Source organism: Dama dama, chromosome 18 (genome assembly GCF_033118175.1).
Source record: "Dama dama isolate Ldn47 chromosome 18, ASM3311817v1, whole genome shotgun sequence".
Classification (NCBI taxonomy): domain Eukaryota; kingdom Metazoa; phylum Chordata; class Mammalia; order Artiodactyla; family Cervidae; genus Dama; species Dama dama.
In genome coordinates this window covers 30,963,081-30,985,327 of record NC_083698.1, presented here as the reverse complement: position 1 = coordinate 30,985,327, position 22,247 = coordinate 30,963,081, and the positions used below count along the sequence as shown (strand labels likewise).

The 22,247-nt window shown below is 36.5% G+C and overlaps 2 protein-coding genes and 1 non-coding gene across 13 annotated transcripts in view; 2 read left to right on the top strand and 1 right to left on the bottom strand.

Annotated features, from left to right (window-relative positions):
- Positions 1-13,035, top strand: part of LOC133072158 (phosphatidylcholine translocator ABCB4-like) — a 118,442-nt gene extending 105,407 nt beyond the window's left edge. For 4 of the 8 annotated variants that reach the window (XR_009696652.1, XR_009696651.1, XR_009696648.1 and 1 more), the window contains 6 exons: positions 118-242; positions 865-1,038; positions 6,256-6,330; positions 7,469-7,543; positions 9,793-10,024; positions 10,855-13,035. Coding sequence is in view for 3 of the 8 variants with exons in the window: in XM_061165109.1 (XP_061021092.1) it covers positions 118-242; positions 865-1,038; positions 6,256-6,330; positions 7,469-7,497 (403 nt within the window). In the remaining 5 variants the exon portion in view is untranslated. Of the gene's footprint in view, positions 1-117; positions 243-864; positions 1,039-6,255; positions 6,331-7,468; positions 7,544-9,792; positions 10,483-10,854 lie in introns of those variants that run through there. The other 4 variants (XR_009696650.1, XM_061165109.1, XM_061165108.1 and 1 more) reach the window with 4 other exon arrangements.
- On the top strand, positions 9,837-9,939 carry LOC133073158 (U6 spliceosomal RNA). Its single transcript, XR_009696867.1, has one exon. It is a non-coding gene; the product is annotated as a U6 spliceosomal RNA (small nuclear RNA).
- A 1,662-nt stretch (positions 13,036-14,697) lies between the features above and the next one.
- The window catches only part of RUNDC3B (RUN domain containing 3B), a 161,639-nt gene continuing 154,089 nt past the window's right edge, over positions 14,698-22,247 (bottom strand). For all 4 annotated transcript variants that reach the window (XM_061166322.1, XM_061166324.1, XM_061166323.1 and 1 more), the window contains one exon: positions 14,698-17,054. In XM_061166322.1, coding sequence (XP_061022305.1) covers positions 16,909-17,054 — 146 coding nt within the window. In that variant the 3' untranslated portion in view covers positions 14,698-16,908. The remainder of the gene's footprint in view (positions 17,055-22,247) is intronic.

Below are 22,247 nucleotides of genomic sequence, written 5' to 3'. Positions count from 1 at the left end.
ACGTGACAGACCACACATGCACCATGCACTGTGTCTTGTACTTAATAATAACTTAAGAATATGTTTAAGCCTTTTGATAGTGTTGTGCAAATCTTTTTGTTTGTATGTTTCCAACAGAGTGATGGCAGTTCCTGCCACAGTTATTTATTTTACCTGCTATGATCAATTAACTACTCTTCCGAGATCTAAATTAGCAGAGAATGAAAGCCGCATACCAATTGTTGCTGGAATTGTGGCCAGATGTAAGTAATAAATTCACAATATTTTCATTCTGATTTCTACTTAAAGCTTGTTTTAACATTTTTACATTTATAGAGAATTTCAAATAGAGTATTGGTAAAGATTTATTTTGCATTGTAGTTTGTCCTCATATGTTAATACCTACGCTCTAGTGGTCATATTGTGTGGAGACTGCCATCAGAACGGGACAGGATCAACCTATCCCATTAATTCTTGGACAGAGTTTTTAGATTTGAGACTGTAGACCTTAGATTCTAGATTTTAGGATAATAACACAGAGTCTAATTAATGCCAGAGTCTTTAATCATTTTCTGTATACACTTTGAGATTCAGAGTTTAATCAGAAGGACATTTTTCTCTGTATAGTGGAAGTGAGGTTTATAATAGTCCTGGTTGATATATAATGGCTGTGGAACTGCTCTTGAAAGAGTAAGGTATGTGAAATACCTTTATCAAGGAAAAAAATCTGAGCCAGGATGTTCCCATCATTAGATACTAGATACAGTTTGCAGACATTTTAGAATAAAATTTTAAAATATAAAAATGCATGAAATACTCATTTCTGCATGCATGTCTTCGTAATGCATGGCTTTACTTTTGTTGTATTTTCTTGTTTTGTACCAGTTGGCGCAGTGACTGTAATAAGGCCATTGGAATTGATTAGAACCAAGATGCAATCTAAGAAGTTTTCTTATGAGGAACTACATCGATTTGTCAGCAAGAAAGTATCTGAAGATGGTTGGATTTCCCTCTGGAGGGGCTGGGCTCCTACCATTCTTAGAGATGTACCATTCTCAGGTAGGATTTATCTGCTACATTTTAAGTTGCTTTGTATATACCACTTTTAAATCAAGGAAATTCTAGACTCTTTTTTTTTTTTTTAATTCTAGACTCTTTAAGGCTAAAGGTACGTTACTATCTTAGGTGATTACACACACCTAGTTCAGTGTGGCTCTCTCAGATCTTGATAAGTATTTATTTAATGAATGGTTTCTGTTTGAAGCCTGGTTTTCTTTTCTCTTTGTGTTTTCTTTCTTTTTAAATATCAATTGGTGAGTACTCATATTTAGGTAATGCAAACTACCTTTAAAATTATTGTAAAGAAGTCATAATTAATAAGATATGTAAAGTACTACAAATCAAAATATCATAACATTTAAGTGAATTACAAAATATCATAACATTTAAGTGAATTATCTTGACTCCTACTTTATTCAGTTATTAAAAATCTCCCCCACTTGAGTGTCTTGTAGGGACCATTATAAATCAGATTCAAGATTGTGCTAACCATTGAATTATGAAAAGGGAGAAAATCATGAAGAAATACAAAATTACCAACTTATAGAATGTGCATACTTCAGTAGTACTTCTCTTGTGAATCTGATGTTTCCATTTAAAACCTGGAAGAAATAATCACTGAGAACCATTGTATTAACATTCCACATTCTTTCTCCCTTTGATTTAATCTTTTGCTTGGACTCCTGTTCACAGTCCTGTATCTTTCCCTTTCCATTAATGTTTTTCTTCAACTTTTGTGTTCAGCTGTGCTTTTTAGAAACACCATGGATTCCTAGACCAATACTTCTTCATTTTTTATTTTGATGTTTTATACATAAAAAGTAGTAAGGATATAAATTACCAAGTGTGCTAATAAACACCTGTGAAGTCACTACCTCTGTAAATGAATTAGAACATGGCAGTTTTTAAAATCAGAAACCACATATGTCCCCCTCCACTGTCAAATCCTTAGTGGTGCCTCTTACCTGAATTTTTATCACTTACTTGGTTTTAAAAAGTAGTCTTACCACATATGTATTATTGCTAAACGATGGTATTCAGTTTTGCTTATTTTTGAGGTATAAAATTTTACTTGGAAATATTCTTTTTGTTTCATATGTGCAGCTGTTTGATTTCATTCTTGTTTATACATGAATAAACAGGTAAACAATGCTGGGAACATTGTTTAAGTCTCTTGCTGGGTATGTACAAGAATCTGCAGCTTTTAGTGCCTATTTAAAAAAATCTATTTAAAAAAATTTTCCAGTGTTTGTGGATGTTGCAATGTGAGTTAATTTTAGTCTGTTAGCTTATATTCAGCTTCTTCTGTTATAAATCCTAATTTGCCTACCTTTTTTCTATGTAGAGAATAATGTGTAAATTACAACTATTTCATTTTTAAGTTTGTGATGAGTATCCTTGATCCAGTTGAAGCAACTGCCTTTTATTCCTAGGTTTCTAAGAAATTTCTTTGAATGCTTTTCCATCATTTTTAGATGATTTTACAATTCTGTTAATGTGGTACACGGTATCTAAAGCATTTCTTATGTTTACCACCACTGTGTTTATCAGATAACCTAATTTAGTCATAGTGTGTGATAGTTCATGAAATACTTCAGTTTTTCTTCTTTTGGATTTTTACATCAGTGTTCATGAGATGTGACTCTCTCCTTTCCTCTCATGTTCTTGTTGGGTTTTGAGATTAAAGTCCTACTTTCTACTGATGCATATAGTTTTATTTATAAGACTGCTAGAATATTACTGAGAATTTGGTTACTATTTTTATAGGTTTCACCTAGTACGTGTCTAAGCAGAAAGTAAGGTGTGTCAGTACTAGAATTCTCTTTTCTTTTAATATATAATATTCTTCAAATATTTTCCGTAAAGTCCACATTTCATTTCTAAATGTGTTCATTCTATTCTGTTTTTGTATCAATGTACTGGTATAACTATGAAGTCTTAAAGAGGTGGTTGTGTGCAAAATCTGGCTTATATGAACCAACATTTATGATCAACTTTACCTCAGGGGCATTGTCTGGTTCTGTAAGTTTATTCTTTTGTTGTTATATTCCAAAATAGTGATAATTGTCTTACTAAAACAGAACAAAATATTATGTAGCATTTCATGTCTATTGAGATAGAACAATTTTAAAGTAGTGCATCCTCAAAGTGCTAAGTATTTATTACCCTATTTTGAAGATAAATTATCAGTACTAGCCATTAAATATTTTAAAATGCATTTTATATCTCTTTATTATATTACATTATATCTTTGTGAAACTTTTGAATTTGTTAGATCACTAGTTATTATTGAGGTTCAGTTCAATTCAGTCGCTCAGTCATGTCTGACTCTTTGCGACCCCAAGCCTCCCTATCCATCACCAACTCCCGGAGTTTACCGAAACTCATGTCCATTGAGTCGGTGATGCCATCTAACCATGTCATCCTCTGTCGTCCCCTTGTCCTCCTGCCTTCAATCTTTCCCAACATTGGGGTCTTTTCAAATGAGTCAGCTGTTCGCATCAGGTGACCAAAATATTGGAGTTTCAGCTTCAAAATCAGTCCTTCCAATGAACACCCAGGACTGATTGCCTTTAGGATGGACTGGTTGGATCTCCTTGCAGTCCAAGGGACTCTCAAGAGTCTTCTCTAATAGCACAGTTCAAAAGCATAAATGCTTCGGCACTCAGCTTTATAGTCCAACTCTCACATCCATACATGACCACTGGAAAAACCATAGCCTTGACTAGACAGACCTTTGTTGGCAAAGTAATGTCTCTGCTTTTTAATATGCTATCTAGGTTGGTCATAACTTTCCTTCCAAGGAGTAAGCGTTTTTTAATTTCATGGCTGCAATCACCATCTGCAGTGATTTTGGAGCCCAAAAAATTAAAGTCAGCCACTGTTTCCCCATGTATTTGCCATGAAATGATGGGACCAGATGCCATGATCTTAGTTTTCTGAATGTTGAGCTTTAAGCCAACTTTTTCACTCTCCTCTTTCACTTTCAGCAAGAGGCTCTTTAGTTCTTCTTCACTTTCCACCATAAAGGTGGTATAATCTGCATATCTGAGGTTATTGATAATTTCTCCCAGCAACCTTGATTCCTGCTTGTGCTTCTTCCAACCCAGCGTTTCTCATAATGTACTCTGCATATAAGTTAAATAAGCAGGGTGACAATATACAGCCTTGACGTACTCCTTTTCCTATCTGGAACCAGTCTGTTGTTCCATGTCCAGTTCTAACTGCTGCTTCCTGACCTGCATATAGGTTTCTCAAGAGGCAGGTCAGGTGGTCTGGTATCCCCATCTCTTTCAGAATTTTCCAGTTTATTGTGATCCACACAGTCAAAGGCTTTGGCATAGTCAGTAAAGCAGAAATAGATGTTTTTCTGGAACTCCCTTGCTTTTTCAATGATCCAGCGAATGTTGGCAAATTGATCTCTGGTTCCTCTGCCTTTTCTAAAACTAGCTTGAACATCTGGAAGTTCACGGCTCATGTATTGCTGAAGCCTGGCTTGGAGAATTTTAAGCATTACTTCACTAGTGTGTGAGATGAGTGCAATTGATAATGAGTTTAGATAGTACTTTATTACATAAAGTGTTTGGCAGTTTGTTATCTCTTATGTATCATCTGATTGAATAGAAGTAATTGCATCCTTTGCTGCTAATTCCTGTTTCTTTGGGAACATTCTGACTGAGTACCTCTTAAAAGAATTTGAACAAAACTTACAATTAGAAGGCAGCAGTACCCAGTGACCATTTTTGGGTAGTAGGGAGTTCACCCTCAGCATAATGAAAACTCATGTAGTGGGCCTTTGTGCAGATTCTTATCACCATGATCTTGGACACAGAGAGCTTTCTTATCCCCACATACTTAGAGAACAAATTTTGATGACACAGTGATGTGCTGATATATTGGAACCAGATAAAGAGAGTGAAGGAGCACAGTGAAGTCATGGAGACTGGCAGAAAAATACTGGAGTAACTGTCAGAAAACCTAGGCTACAGAAGACCCTGAGATTGTGTTCAAAATTGAGACATGAAGATTCTCGGGTCTGGTATATGTCGAATTAACCCTAATGGGGTACAAATATATTGAGGCAAAAGAGCAATTCTTTGTAGCAATTTAAGAAGTTAGAATACCAGCAAAATCTTTTCATTATTTCTCTTATTTGTGAAGTGATTAAAAGTAACTTATAAATAAAATTTGTATCTTTATCCACCATGAATGATGAAAAACCGAGTACCATTTATGTTTAGTGACCCCTAACAGAATTGTAGAACCAGTTCTGCACTTAGTGCTTTATGTTTAAAAAAAAAAAAAAAAAAAAAAGCTGAATGGCTCTAGGGTGTTGTCTCAGCTTTCCAGTAATGAAAGAATGTTGTTTTACTCTTTAACTAACACAGAAAATATATTTTTAAAATCTTTAACAATTTAGAAAATAGTACTGTCTTTTAACTGTTAAATTAAAATGTGTCTCTGCAACAGGAAAAGCACATCAGTGGGATAATGCCCAGGCTTTCTGTTAGAAAACAGAACAGCCTAAACCCTGTTATTCTGCGAAGTGTCAGGCTCATACCTCATTGTTGCCACCTTTGATACTCCCATCAGCACTCCATATCCAGGGGTTCTGCATCTGCAGATTGAAGCAATTTGATTCTTGGCTGTTGAATTGATAGATGTGGAACCACAGACATGGAGGACCAACTGTGCTGTGCCATTTTATATAAGGGACAGATACTCCACAGGTTTCAGTATCTGTAGCCAGTACACCTCAGATATGAAAGGACAACTGTATGTGTTAGATTGTGGAGAAACAATTGATTTTATCTTATCTGAGATCTTTGAAACTGATTTCAAGAACTTAAATCTCTTTACATTGATGGGTAAAATAAAAATAAATGATTTTAAAGGTTATTTTATGAGAATATTGGCCAAATGTAAGTTGGGAAACAGAAAATAGACACTAGGTTTTACTTTGCATGACTGTTATATCAAATATAAGACATTCTTAAGGTAATTTGTTCTTTCAGAAAACCTTCCTTGCTTAATTAAGGCATTATGCAAACTGTTAAATCGATTAATTTGAAAATTTTTTAATTAATTATTTTAATTGGAGGCTAATTAAAATATTGTGGTGGTTTTTTCCATACATTCACATGAATCAACCACGGGTGTACATGTGTTCCCCATCCGGAACCCCCCTCCCGCCTCCCTCCCCATCCCATCCCTCAGGGTCATCCCAGTGCACCAGCCCCGAGCTCCCTGTCTCATGCATCGAACCTGGACTGGCGATCTGTTTCACATATGGTAATATACATGTTTCAGTGCTATTCTCTCAAATCATCCCATCCTTGCCTTATCCCAGAGTCCAACAGTCTGTTCTTTACATCTGTGTCTCTTTTGCTGTCTCTCATATAGGGTCATCATTAACATCTTTCTAAATTCCACATATATGTGTTAATATACTGTATTGGTGTTTTTCTTTGAGTTACTTCACTCTGTATAATAGGCTTCAGTTTCATCCACCTCATTAGAGCTGGTTCAAATGCATTCTTTTTAATGGCTGAGTAATATTCCATTGTGTATATGTACCACAGCTTTCTTACTGTCTGCTGATGGACATCTAGGTTGCTTCCATGTCCTGGCTATTATAAACAGCACTGCAGTGAACACTGGGGTACTCTTTCAGTTCTGGTTTCCCCAGTGTTAGGCCCAGCAGTGGGATTGCTGGGTCGTATGGCAGTTCTATTTCCAGTTTTTAAGGAATCTCCACACTGTTCTCCATAGTGGCTGTGCTAGTTTGCATTCCCACCAACAGTGTAAGAGGGTTCCCTTTTCTGCACACCCTCTCCAGCATTTATTGCTTGTAGACTTTTTGATGATGGCCATTCTGACTGGCGTGAGATGGTACCTCACTGTGGTTTTGATTTGCATGAAATGTGTTTTTAAAGATGCTTTGTGAACTACATTTAATAAATATGTTGAAACCCATAAAGAAAACGTATGTAGCACTAAAAGTTCAAAAGTCCATTTTTCTAACAATTTTTAAAACTTTTGGAAAATTTTAAATGCTAATTACTAGGTACTTGAATTTCTGCTTTAAAGTACATATTATACCTTCATCTGTAGTAAAGGAATAATGGAACACACAGGAGCATCAGAAATTGTGAATACTGGTTTTGCAGTCAGAGGTCTGCTTGGAATTCTGACTGCCAACTAGTGTAGTGTGACCTCAGGAATATAGGGGGACTGTTCTCTTACTCCTGAACTTTGGGAGGAATATGTAAGACTTTATCTGTTCTCTTCAATAGGAGCTTCTCTTTAAACCTCTCTGGTTTCACTTTATGTTTCAGTTTAGTTATGATTTTATTACTATCCTTATTAATATGCTAATTAGAGTATAAAATACTTTGGGGAAAATTTAATCAATTTTACTTTTTGTTAGTTTGCAGCTGTTCTGACTTTGCCATTTGATGAACACAAAAGCAGACATAACTTTGGATATATGAAAGCCAGAAAAGTAAGTTTAATTAATTTAAAATGTGTCTAAGATGCCATGAAAAATATTTTCTTTCTGGATACTATTAGGAATATCTAAGAAAGGGAAGACAAGATTCCCCCTGCCCCTTTGTTGCCTTCCTCTGTACTTAACTCAAACTAATGTTCTGTTAGAATGGAGTACCCAGAAAAAACTCGAAACCTAAACAAAAAATTTCAGAAATTTTAAAGACTATATTAGTATGCATATACATATTCTCCTTTTTTTTTCTTTTCTATTTTTTAGCTTCCCTTTTGATGTGTCCCCCCTACTATAAAGAAGTAGATAATAGGGTGAGGCCTCCCTACCCCCCACCCTGTTATCTCATCTACTTCTTTATAACCTGTAATTTCTTCTAGAACAAAATTGTCCCGGGGACTTCCCTTTCAATGTAGAAGGTGCAGGTTCGATCCCTGGTTGGGGAGCTGAGATCCCACATGCCTCCTGGCTAAAAAACCAAAACATAAAACAGAAGCAATACTGAACAACCTCAATAAATAATAATGGTCCATATTAAAAAAAAAGTACTATTAGTTGCTTCTACTAGATTCATTGTTATTATCCAGTGTAGCAAGCCCACTGGAAATAGGGCTTTGTTTCTGAAACATAAAATTGTTAGAATTTGATCATTTGGATGGTCAGTAGAAGAGTGTTTATTGTTGTCTGTGCTTGAATAATCACACAGTGTTTCCTTACAGTGTATGAAGTTGCTTTTCCCTGTAGAAAGAGCTCTTGGATGTTGGATCTTTAGGCAGGGCTCTGCCATGGCTTACCTCCAGTTGAGAAGTTGTCTTGTTCGTTGTCTTTTACATTCATCTCACCCTACTATTAAAATACAGACCAGTTTGGAACTTGAGCTCCATAAGATTAGAAATACCCAGTTACTTAGCCTCCTTTCTTTACTAGTTGTTTCCAAAATTGAAAACATTTAAACAACGAGTATAAGTTGCCAACTTGTAGTATAAAGCTTTTGTCACTGTTTTTAGAGAGATAAATTTCAGTCATAAATACTTTGTTCTTGGTTTTAAAATGTATCCTTTCTGTTTGGTTGCTCTAAGTACTGTAGTTACACTATTTAGATAGATAGATTAGCTTCCTAAATGAAAAGGCCTCGTTTGTCTTCATAGAGAATCTAATATTATGTAAAAGAAATTTGGAGATAACGAGCCCCTCTTCATTAAGTTGCAGATTCTACAGCGCTATTACTGAATGACACCTTCCCTAACTTCCCCTTCTTCGAGGGGCATACTTCCTAAAATGCACTTTAATCCTGATGGCTCCGAGTGCCGTCACTGTGCACGCTGATTACTGTAGTTTCATAGCGCAGCTCTCAGAAGCGGGTGAGGCTGACTCAGGAGTGCCGGCCTGTCGCCCACTGGTCTGGGCGAGACGGAGGTCTTCACCTGTCACAGTGCTCACGTGGTCGGACGCCCACCTGTTAGTAGGTTTTTTTCACCTTTAGCGTCTGTGGTCTGTGGGCTAAGCCAGCTGCTTAGAATCATTGTGTGTGACGAAGGTAAGTGAACTCTGTGTATGTACAGCTGATTCATGAGGTTTATGTTTGAATCTGAGTAACATCTGTTTTTGCTGTTTTCAAAAGATGTATAAATCTTTCCTTACTGTGTCCCAGACACTTGAGTAGTTTCAAATAAGTGAGATGTTACTGTTAGTTACAGGAAAACTCTTGCCCTCAGAGGAGACAGGACTGATTTATTTCAGGACTAGAACATCTATTCAGAAAGATTCTAATAATGTGGAACCTCCCTAGGGAGAATGAGCTATTTTCCTTAAAGCTTCTCTTAGGGGAAAAAAGTTTTTTTAATGTATGCACTAAAAGTACAATGAAAAATGGTTATCATGGCTTCACTTGGGGAACCCCATGAAAATTCCTGTATATCTTTAAAGTTTTTCATTATGAAAGATTTTTAAGATGTGGAAAAAAGTATAAAGGATACACACCACCAAGCTTAAACATCAATTCAGGAGAGGCTTTCTGTATATTCCTCCTTCACTGCATCTGGTCCTATGTACCTTAAAAGTGCCTTTAAAATGTCTTTTTAATGAATCCAACTATTAAAAATAAGATTTAAAATAGTTCTTTAGGTAAAAAGGTCTGTTCTTATGATGATGAGATGATACATCCCGAAGCCCATAGACACTCGTTTATGTGTACTCACCTATGTTAGACATTAAGCGGTGATTTAAAATAGCATCGTTTCTTTAACGTACAGTTTCTGTGCCTTTGCAAATGTCAACCTGGACTATAATGAAGAACATTGTTGCTAAGAATGGCTTTTCTGATTGGAATGATACAGAGAAGATTAGCATGGCCCCTGCGCAAGGATGACACGCAAATTCGTGAAGCGTTCCATATTTTTGGAATATTACTCAGCCATTAAAAAGAATTCATTTGAACCAGTCCTAATGAGATGGATGAAGCTGGAGCCCCTTATACAGAGTGAAGTAAGCCAGAAAGATAAAGAACATTACAGCATACTAACACATATATATGGAATTTAGAAAGATGGTAATGATAACCCTATATGCAAAACAGAAAAAGAGACACAGAAATATAAAACAGACTTTTGAACTCTGTGGGAGAATGTGAGGGTGGGATATTTCAAAAGAACAGCATGTATACTATCTATGGTGAAACAGATCACCAGCCCAGGTGGGATGCATGAGACAAGTGCTCCAGCCTGGTGCACTGGGAAGACCCGGGGGAATCGGGTGGAGAGGGAGGTGGGAGCGGGGATCGGGATGGGGAATACGTGTAAATCCATGGCTGATTCATATCAATGTATGACAAAACCCACTGAAATGTTGTGAAGTAATTAGCCTCCAACTAATAAAAAAAACAATAATAATAAAATAAAATAAAATTGAGATATAATTGACATGCAAAAAAAAAAAGAAAAAAAAAAAGAATGGCTTTTCTGGATTATTTACAGGTAAAAATATTTCCTTTACCAAACTGTTGACTAAAATGTTTACTTTCCCTTTTTAAATTAATTGCCTTTCAGCAGAAACTTTTTGAAAATACTCCTCATTTACTATTTCCTCATAAATATCTTTGCTGTAAGTTTAAAAATTTTAAATACCAGTTGCTTTTGAAGTAATTTGGAATTAAAAGTGAGGAGTGAACGGTTCGGCTTGTTCTCTGACACCAGTTGTGGGACAATGTTTTATATGTTACTTCACTTAATTTGATAACTGTCAGAGTGAAACCAAATGAGTTACATTTTAAAATGCAAGGTAAAATTTGGTCTGAATTTTTCTGTTCCCTTTTTTAGGACTGATTCCTCGTTTAACTAAAATTGCTCCTGCTTCTGCTGTTACAATCAGTACATATGAATTTGGAAAGTCTTTCTTCCAGAAACAAAATGCTCAAAGACAGCAATACTAGAGATGCCGTTTAAACCTGAAATAACAACCTCGACCAAATAATAAGAGGAGACTCTTAGGCAAGAGCTTTTTTCACTTTTTTCGCTATTATCTTACAGTGGTTTTCTAGCATTCTTATCTATAATTTAAATGAATAGTAAATCTCTACTTTGCATTTAATCATTCTAACTTCAAATTTTTATCCTAAATTTTGAGAATTTGAAAAAGATATTCCAGAAATCATAACCATTGAGCATTCTTCTAAAGAAGAGAAAAATTATTCTACACTGAAAGCAATAATCTTAGAGTTTGGTACAGATTTCTATGTAACTTCATACTGTTGGGAGTGTCAAGAGACGTCAAACATTTTTGCAATTGCATGCTGAATGATGTACACAGTCTAAAAGAATTCCCAAGTCTTTTAAATCATGGACATAGATAATTGTTTCAACAAAGTAGATAACAAAATTGCCTATCAGTTATTTTCTTTAATTCACATATATTTGGGTTTTTTTTTTTTCCCCACCCTGTTACTGTTTTAAGGCCTCATGTGTATTAAGATTTCTCTGATCAGAGGTATGGCTATCTTATGTTCATGAACCAAAAATATAACTTGTGTGATATTGATGCTGCTATTTTTGATGTTTAAAGACCCTGTATTATCTACTGTTTCTGTGAGAGAGAGCGTTTACTGACCGTATTAAATGTTCACTTCAGTCAAACTTGCAGTGGAAAACCACACTGTATTCAGGCTAGTGAGAATGCTGTTTCAGCACAAGAAAGGCCTCTGGTTTCAGCTGTCTTGTCAGCAGGTATTACCATTTGTGAAGTTCTCTAGGTCACGTCTGTTCTCTTGTTCTAACATCACTGAGACAGAGAGGCTAATGCCTAAGAAGTTTAGTTTATGAATGTAACAATGAAAAAGAATATGATTTCAAGACAATATTTTTTAATATTTTTGTTTTGCACTTTATTGCAGTCTATCTGTATTTTATGAAAATGTGAAACGTTTTTCCCTAAAATAGAGTAATACATATTTAAGTGACAAATCTCTAGTGTTGGTAGGAATTAATGTATTTTCTAATATAGTAGAAAACTATGTTTCACCAGAAAGAAGCTATATAGGGTTTGTATTTAAGCTTTTTGTGTTTATTTTATCCTGTGTTAATATACCTTATGTTTGCAACATATATATCCATAAAAATATAAATATATTTTCATTGAAATATTTTGTGCTTTCTTAAAGCTACCACTGTGCTTCTAGCTAAATACTATGCTATACTATCAACATATGTATAAAACACATGGAAGTTTATCTAGAACACTGATTTGAACAGTATTAAATTTAAATTTACCTTTGTTTTGCTGTGCTTCTTTTGGTTAACTGGTAGGAAAAGGTAAAAAAATTTAGGTTTTGAACAATAGTTTCAAAAAACAGTTATGTATTTCAAGTTAATGTCACTTATAAACAAACAGAAGGGAAACTTTCATCCTCTCCTTGCCCCACTACTGACTGTGTTGTGGAAAATTCTTATTTTATAAAAGAACTTAAATAAACCTAATTCCCTGTTGTTTTTGTAACATATGTTACATGCAAGGTATCTGAAAGAAAGAAGTCTGAATTTAGTCTTTGTCTATACTTAAGTGGGGAGAAGGCAATGGCACCCCGCTCCAGTGCTCTTGCCTGGAAAATCCCATGGACGGAGGAGCCCGGTAGGCTGCAGTCCATGAGGTCGCTAAGAGTCGGACACGACTGAGCGACTTCACTTTCACTTTTCACTTTCATGCATTGGAGAGGGAAATGGCAACCCGCTCCAGTGTTCTTGCCTGGAGAATCCCAGGGACGGGGGAGCCTGGTGGGCTGCCGTCTATGGGGTCGCACAGAGTCAGACACGACTGAAGCGACGCAGCAGCAGCAGCAGCATACTTAAGTGGTAAAAAAGCGTTACTAGTAGAAACCAAAAAAGGTGTGGCTACAAATTGTATTCTTGGTAATGTTTCTAAATGCATTCTGTTAATGTTAAAATTTCTACCATACACATTTCTTATGTGTAAGTTTTTTAAGAAAATTGTCTTATTCAAGTATTACATGCTTGCTGCCTTTCATATAATTCCATATTACTTTTTAAAAATAAAGTTATTTTTGGAAAACTATTCATTATGTTTATTTAGCCACATGTGACTCCTTTAATTCTAGCCTTTCTCCCCCCACCCTGCCCCGGGCACAAATTCCAGGGATATGAGAATGTTTGGTATATTATTTTTAATTTTTGTCCAAAAGGAATTTTTAAAAGTAAATTACTGTTACTATGTTTTAATCCGTGACTCAACACTTACTGAGATGAGTCCTTTCATGTGGTAGGCAATATAAACAACTCTGGAGGTAAGACATTTCAGCTACTCTCATTGGTCTTAAGGTTTCAGCTGTGATTGTTAGAAATAAACAAAAGAAGTAATGGAAAAGCTGGAGAATTCTCCCCTGGCCTGGGGTGCAGAGGCTGGTCGGGAAATGGTACTTAGGGAGTCCAAGGCAACATACCTGGAGGTTGGGGGTCTTCAATCAGGCAGTGGTACTTAGCACCAGTGACTTGAGCAGAGTATACATGCCACGTGGTAGATCAGATTGGAAGAGGAGTCCAAGGGGCCTGGTCTGCCAAACAAGGAACAAGAGGCAAGAGAAAACCAAGGAAGTATTTTGGGCACAGCTCTGAAAAGGTACAGAGTTGTGTTTTGTTTTTCTCTCAAGACCTTTTTTTTTTTTTAAAACTGAAAGAAAATAGGATAGCATAGGTTAGCCTAGAATAAAACAGAAAACACCAGAATGTGTCACATATTAAGACCAAGTGTTGTATAGTGAAACTGGTTTTAGAAAAATGACTGGCAGGATGAAAAATGGGACTTATGATCAGGTGACCTATTTAAAAACAAAAGTTTTGGTTTATACTAAAGTATATTTTTAAAAGGTACCACCATGGCATTGGTATAGTTTCATCTTCCCCTCCTATCAGTGGGGAAAAAAAGCTAAAGCAAAATAGAAGTTGGTTTGCTTACTAAAGAGCAAAGTGGACTAGGTAAAAGAAATTAAGAGCCCTGATGTTCAAAGCAGTCATGTGACATTTCCAGAGTAATCCACTGTATTAATTTATCAAACCTAGAAACTATAACCAACAATCAGAAATTTAACAAAGAATTTACATAAGTTGTAAATTTGAGAAACATTTTTGACCACTTGAAAACTTGTATGTACATCTAATAAAGATGACTTAAAACCAACTTAGTCTACTTGGATGTTTAAGGTTCCTGTCAGTCACAGTTAATAGTAGTTTGCATTTGGTACTTACCGCTTCAGAACTTATAATTCTATTTAATGTTGACTTTATCCTGATGCCATCACATGGGTGCTGAGAGGATGGGGGTGGGTCCATTTTACAGGTGAGAAAACAAACAGGGTTGTTACATAATTAAATCACAACTCAGCCAAAACCACTACTGTACTGTACCACCTGAGTGAATGTTGTCAATTTAAACCATATTATGTCATTTTTTTAGAAAATGAAAAGTAATTTGAAACAAAATGAAGATTTCTCCAAAATCATTTTCATATCAGTATTTGAGGTATTAATATACATTTACCCCATTCGTTGAAACAAAAGTTCAGTGTATACCTTGAATCAAATAACATTTTGTCATTATTTGAAAAAATAAGACTACTACTGCATGGTACAAAATGTTTAATATACATGCAACAAGTATCGTACATCAAGGCAACAAAATACACATGGAAATAGTAGCATATAGTTCAGCATTCTGTTTAGGGGAGGGTGTGTGAACAATGAACACTACTGAAGATCGAGACATACCGCATGCAAACGTTAACAAACTATCTCTAAAACTAGCGTGAAATGAACTGTGTAGAAACCTGAAGTCACATTAGCAGATCCATTTTATACCAAGAGCTCCAAGAAAGGAGAAAAAGTCACTGTCCTCAGATATCATGTTTCAATCTGCGTTCAGCAGCACGTTAAGATGCACAAGATTCTGTGCACATTAGAACAAATCCGAAAATTTTGATCAATTATGGAATCCCGTATTTCCTTTCTGTGTTATAAACATGTATGGAAAATGTAACAGTGATTTTCTTTAATTACTGAAGGATAATGTCATTTGAGAGTGGACCATGAATGAAAGCATTTAAATAGTCTGACCGTTGTTAGGAAAGCAGCAGCAACAGTGCTTAAGGCCAGCCTAAAATTTTTTAAGATCCCCCCGCCCTTAATCGTTTCTCATTTGCTCCTCCCAAGGTTTCCAGTACCCTTGTTTCAACCTTCCTTCCATTCCCCTTGCTGAGTTACAAACTGCTGTAGATACATTATTCACAAGAAGGTATACAGAATTAAGACTAGATTGATGGTACCATTTCTCAAGAATATTTGCATTACTACAAGTGCTAAAGACTTAAGCTAAAGGAAGGAAGCTCTGAGTATGTTCTGATGCCTCTAAATAATTTCTTTTAAGGGCTTCCAGGTCTTCTTTGTCCCTGAAATGACATTGAACTGTCTTAACATAAGAGTAGCCTTGTTACTGTTTATCATCTTAAATTCTGAATAATGAGAGTAAAGTATTGCAGAGAACCACCACACTCCCACATTTCGAATACAAAGAATAATGTAGTAAGTACTGCTTTTCTCAATATTTTAGGAGGAATGTTCTTTCTATAGTCAAAGTTACTAAGTTTGAATGTAGTGTTTTATTAACAAAAAATAGCATATGAAGGCCCAGATAAGTATTGTAGTAGCCTCTTCATGTAAACAATGTATAAAACATCTTTGGCACAATTGATCATGTTTCCCTCATACTTACTCTAGAAAATATACTTCATACGTTTCCTCTTTCAACATGGTGGAATTTGGGGGGACCAAATGTACAGTTGTTTCAAAATTTGCAAAAATTTAAAAGACAGCTCAGAGCTTTTTAATAAAACTAACTTTCAACTAGTAATTTTTAAGGTCAGTTTTAAAATGAGATTATAGCATGATTAATGACAAGCTGTTAAAGCACGTAAGACACAATTCTTTCTTGCACACAAGAGAAAAACAGCACTGGATGGCAGATGTTAAGTATGGTGATTAGCCTACTGATCCTTATTTTAAAACTTCTCAAATCCTTAAACGAACTTGCAATCTCTCCTGATAAAAGTGTTTTCAACATCTGTTCTACATCTTTAAGTTGTTCCAATTTATAGGACATAAATGTGATCAATTTTTAAATTGGTAAACTTTAAAGGAAATTTTGGGAAAACAAAATGTTATTCATTTTACCTAAATGGCCTAAAATACTGTAAAATACTTTCCCTGTGACCCGAACAAATTTAGTAACTGCCTAAAGGCACGTCCTACAAAATTTATAAAATGTTGAATGGAATGTTAGGTTGATGCTAAATGGTAACTGTTAAACTGAATAAACTGCTGTGAAACTGCAGCTGAGAACCTTTCTCCTCACTTCAAAGACAAGGCATTTAAACATCAGAACCTGGAAAGTTCATGAAAAATGAAATAAGTCATTTTTAGAAAATGGAATTGAATAAGAGAGCAAAAGAAAATACTTAAATATCTAGAATAAAACCTTGAACTCAGTCTCTGGCAACTATGATATATTTAAATATATGAAAATCAGCTGAATAATAAATATGTACAATTTGCAATGGATTATTAGAGGATATCTGAAAGTTTTTTAAGCCTGTGTTTTAAACTTCAGTCACAAATATAATCATTTTAAAATGAAAAATGGCAGCATTTTTTTTCACCCAGAAGTTTACATGGAGTGGACTAAATTCTCTCATATAAGCAACAGAACTCCAGACATGTCCCAGAACAATATAAAATTCCAAAGATTTTCCCAGCAGTCAAACTTACGTATATGGAATATTTGCAACATAAAAACTTCTGGCTTTTACATACAATTTTTCAGGATGGAGTCAGACCTGGACTTGTCATCTCTGTTGTAGGACTTGCAAGGTAGTCATTTGATTTTAGGCTTGTTAGAGATTTGTAACTTGCCACTGATGTTAGAGACCCACAGAGGCCAAGTAATGAGGGAGTATCTTCTTTACCTGAAAATTAGGATAAAATAACATATTTAATTGCTCTTGAATCCTGATACTAGTAAGATCCTAAAACCATTAAACTTTACATATTGTATAAAACGGTGCAGATATACTGTAAAATCAAACATCTGTATGTTGACATGTTTGATCTTCCAGTAGTTTCAATGCTACTCCTTATAGAAACATTACAGTGGGAGTATTTGTGCTGCTTTTAAGGTTCCAGATCTGGAAGCTTGAAATGTTCTGGAACAAAAATGGAATTTACCTTTTGGGGGAGAATATGGTCATATTTGATTAGTAAAAAATAACAAAAAACTATAGCAACAATACAAGTGCCCAGGCGACAGAAATACCAGGAGATCCGTATGTGGGTAAAGGTAAAGTGATGCAGACGCAGCAGAGCCGCTTCAGTTCAGCTGCAGGCTGGACCCAGGGAACCTCTGTCCACTGACTGAATAAACTTATTCAGCATCTGTGCTGCACCAGGATACGGTTACCTGCTGGAAGTCAGCTGGTCCCTGAAGGAAGAGTGGCTGAGGTCTGTGTCCATGCCTGGGGAAAACATTCTTTCCCGAGCAGCACACGCTTGCTCTAAGAGGCTGGCCTAAGGCTGTGCAAGGCTAGTAAGGTGAAAATCAGTTTTCCAAAGAAGATGGAAAGCTTAGGCTTTACTCACGTGGTTACAGAAATGTAAACTGAACCAGATGTCAGACGTTTCTGAGTGTCATGCATTGTCTCAGACAGCCCCTCTGCAGTGTCTTCACTGTCATACTATGTGATAACTGTGGGGCGCTCCTTTATTAAAAAACCACAGACTGAGTAAGGACACGGAGTTTGCTGTGGTCATCATCATATTCCCGGTGCCAGCGCACAGGAGACACTCACAATTACATAATGAGTGACTCAGTAAGAACTGTGCTGGGACATGAAAGAATGCCTGTATTCTTTATAGCCGTGTGACCGGAGGAAAGGAGTCTCCTCTGAGCCTGTTCCTTCCTTTGTAAAATGAGAACAGACACCAAAAGATGACTATGTTCACTTCATGGTTTCGCTGACTAATAAAATATAGGAAGATATAACACTGTTAGGAAAACATATGGAAGAATAATTGTTACATTCAGGTTTTAAATGTTAGCTTATTTTGATGAAGGACTTCCCTGGTGGTTCAGATGGTAAAGCATCTGCCTACAATGTGGGAGACCCAGGTTCAATCCCTGGGTTGGGAAGATCCTCTGGAGAAGGAAATGGCAACCCACTCCAGTACTCTTGCCTGGAAAATCCCATGGATGGAGGAGTGTGGTAGGCTACATACAGTTCATGGGGTCACAAAGAGTCAGACGTGACTGAGTGACTTCACTTTATTTTGATGATGACATTTGTTATCATCAAAAGATACAGATGTTCCTTTTCAGGTCTAAGCTTAGAGACCTATTTCAGGCCATTTAGAGTTCTTGCTAAATGCTCTAGGAACTCAAATGCTTGAACAATTTCTCCCAAATTCCTAATTCATCATTGACCTATAATATTTCAGAGATTTACTGCTAATTACATACACGCAAAGGTACAATTCAGTGACATTAATTACATTCACACTATTGTGCAATCATCACCAACCACTATTTCAAAAAATTTTCATCTTGCCAAACAAAAACTCCCTACCTCTTGAAACAGTAACTTTCCTTTCTCCCCTTCCCCTCAGTCTCTGGAAACCTCTAATCTACTTTCTGTGAATTTGCCCATCCTAGATTCATTCTTAAAAGCAGAATCATCCAGCATTTGCCCTTTTGTGTCTGGTTTATTTCACTTAATGTAATACTTGTTTTCAAGGCTCGTGCATGTGGTATGTATCCCTTTTCCATGGCTCAGTAACACTCCATGGTGTGTGTATATGACATTTTGTTACTCCACTCATCTCTATGGACATCTGGGCTGTTTCCACCTATCTACTACTGAAAATAATTCTGCTGTGAACGCTGGCATCCAAGTACCTGTTTGAGTCCTATTCTCAATTCTTTGAGAGTGTATACTTAGATTACACATATTTTTAAAACATACAGATTATAACACAGTAACTCCAAAGACTAAAAGTCTAACATACACAGTGAAGTAATATGCAGGTGTAAAAGAGAATGAGAAAGATCTCTATAATTTCCAGGATATACTATGTAGTGGAAAAAGCAAAGCCCATAACGTGTTACCTTTTATATTGAGGAACATGAATTTATTTTAATTTGCATATGTTTTTAAAGATCAATAGATAATTAAACTAATAAAACAGTTACTTATGAAAGTAGAAGTTAGCAGAGTTGAGATGAACTTTAAGCACAGTACTCTATGACTCTGGAATATATTCGCAAGATTAATTACAAACTGATCTTAATCTATTTTAACTTTTCCTATTTTAGTAACAGAGATAATATTACTTTGAAATTAGAACAATAAGGAAAAGCAAATAATTATGTTCCTATAAACTAGGGACCAATATTTTCCTCATGAGAAAGATATAAAAATATAAAATCAAGTACCTGGAAACCTTTTATGTATGAATTACAAAGTAAAATAAATTTAAGGTATATTTTTCTTTAAAAAACTTCCTAACTCGTTAGTGAAGAGGCTAGAAACAGTGACCAGTCCAGTCATAGCAGGCACCTCTATGGCCCAGATTATGTTCTCTGGTATCATTTTCTAGTGTAAGGAAACAGGACCTCTTGGAGAAACAGCTGATCCTGGGTATGGCCATGAAATGTACCAAAGAAACTCAGAACGTCTTGTTTTCCACAAAGCAAGGAAGCTGTGACAGATGATGTTGAAAGGAACAGTCTTTTAAAGGGTCTCTCAGTGTGCAAAAAGGACAGTGACCTCCTAATGAGATGTACTAAAAAAGATGCATTATTTATACTGTATTCTTCCCAATGAAATTAAAAGATGCTTGCTCCCTGGAAGAAAAGTTATGACCAACCTAGACAGCATATTAAAAAGCAGAGACATCACTTTGCAAAGAAAGGTCTGTCTAGTCAAAACTATGGTTTTTCCAGTGGTCATGTATGGATGTGAGAGTTGGACTATAAAGAAAGCTGAGCACCGAAGAATTGATGCTTTTGAACTGTGGTGTTGGAGAAGACTCTTGAGAGTCTCTTGGACTACAAGGAGATCCAACCAGTCCATCCTAAAGGAAATCAGTCCTGAATATTCATTGGAAGGACTGATGCTGAAGCTGAAACTCCAGTACTTTGGCCACCTGATGTGAAGAGCTGACTCACTGGAAAAGACCCTGATGCTGGAAAAGATTGAAGGTGGGAGAAGGGGATGACAGAGGATGAGATGGTTGGATGGCATCACTGACCCAAAGGATCTGAGTTTGAGTAAACTCTGGGAGTTGGTGATGGACGGGGAGGCCTGGCGTGCTGCAGTCCATGGGGTTGCAGAATCAGAGACGACTGAGTGACTGAACTGAATTGACTGATTCTTCCCAAATATGTATAACCAGCATATACGAAGAATGAACGACCAGAGAAATCTAAATTGTCAGGGATTTAACAAAACTGTTGGCTGGGTGCATAAAATACATAAATGTCAAGTGAGAGAAAAAGTTGGGGGTGGGGGGTGCAGTGCTCTGCTAGATGAAAGGACACCAAAGAGACTGAAAACTAAATGCTCTGTGGGATCCTTGACTGGATCAAAAAAAAAAAAAAAGCAACAAACAATCAGAAAATTAAGAAACATTTCCAGTTACAATAGCATCTAAAAGAGTAAAATACTTAGGAATAAACTTAAGCAAAAGTATACAAGTGTGTACACTGACAACTATAAAATAGTGCTGTAAGATAGTTGAAGTTAAAATAAATGGAAAAACATCACTTATTTTGATGGACTGGAAGATAATATTGTTAACATGGCAATGTTTCCCAAATTGACCTAAAAATTCAATGTAATCCCCATCAAAATTCTAATTGCCTTTTTTTAGAAATGACAAATTGATTCTAAAATTCATATGGGGGCTTCCCTGGTGGTCCAGTGGTAAAGAATCTGCCTGCCAATTCTGGAGACATGGGTTCGACCCCCGCTCCAGGAAGATCCCACAGAACGACTAAGCCCATGCACCACAACTACTGAGCCTGAGCTGTGGAGCTTGGGAAACAGCACTACTGAGCCTGAGCGCCCTGGAGCCCGTGCTCCACAAGAGGGGCCACTGCAGCGAGGGCCCGAGCACTGCAACTTGACAGCAGCCCCCACTCACCCAAACTAGGGAAAGCCTGCACGCAGGGATCAAGGCCCAGTAGAGTCAAAATTAATAAATGAACACAAATTATGTTTGAAATAAAGTCATAGGAAATGCAAAGGATCCCAAACAACAGAAACAATCTTGAAAAAGAACAAAGTTGTAGGACTCACATATCCTGATTTCAAGCTTACTGCAAAGCTACAGTAATTTAAGGCAGCGTGATACGGACTAAGGATGATGTGGCACCATCATCAGAACAGAACTGAGAATCCAGAAATGAACACACAGGTGTATGGGTAATGGATTTCAACAAGAGTTCTAGGACCATTCAGTGAGGGAAAGAAGAGTCTTTTCAACAAATGGTCCAGGGACAACTGACTACATACAGAAAGAATGAAACTGGAACCTTAGTTCACACCATACACAAAAATATATACACCTTGGATACATATCAGTTCAGTTCAGTTCAGTCACTCAGTCATAGCCGACTCTTTGCAACCCCATGAATAGCAGCACACCAGGCCTCCCTGTCCATACCAACTCCCAGAGTTTACACAAACTCATGTCCGTCAAGTCGGTGATGCCATCCAGCCATCTCATCCTCTGTCGTCCCCTTCTCCTCCTGCCCCCAATCCCTCCCAGCATCAGGGTCTTTTCCAATGAGTCAGCTCTTCGCATGAGGTGGCCAAAGTATTGGAGTTTCAGCTTCAGCATCAGTCCTTCCAATGAACACCCAGGACTGATCTCCTTTAGGATGGACTGCTTGGATCTCCTTGCAGTCCAAGGGACTCTCAAGAGTCTTCTCCAACATCACAGTTCAAAAGCATCAATTCTTCAGTGCTCAGCTTTCTTCACAGTCCAACTCTCACATCCATACATGACCACTGAAAAAACCATAGCCTTGACCAGATGGACCTTTGTTGGCAAAGTTATGTCTCTGCTTTTTAATATGATATCTAGGTTGGTCATAACTTTCC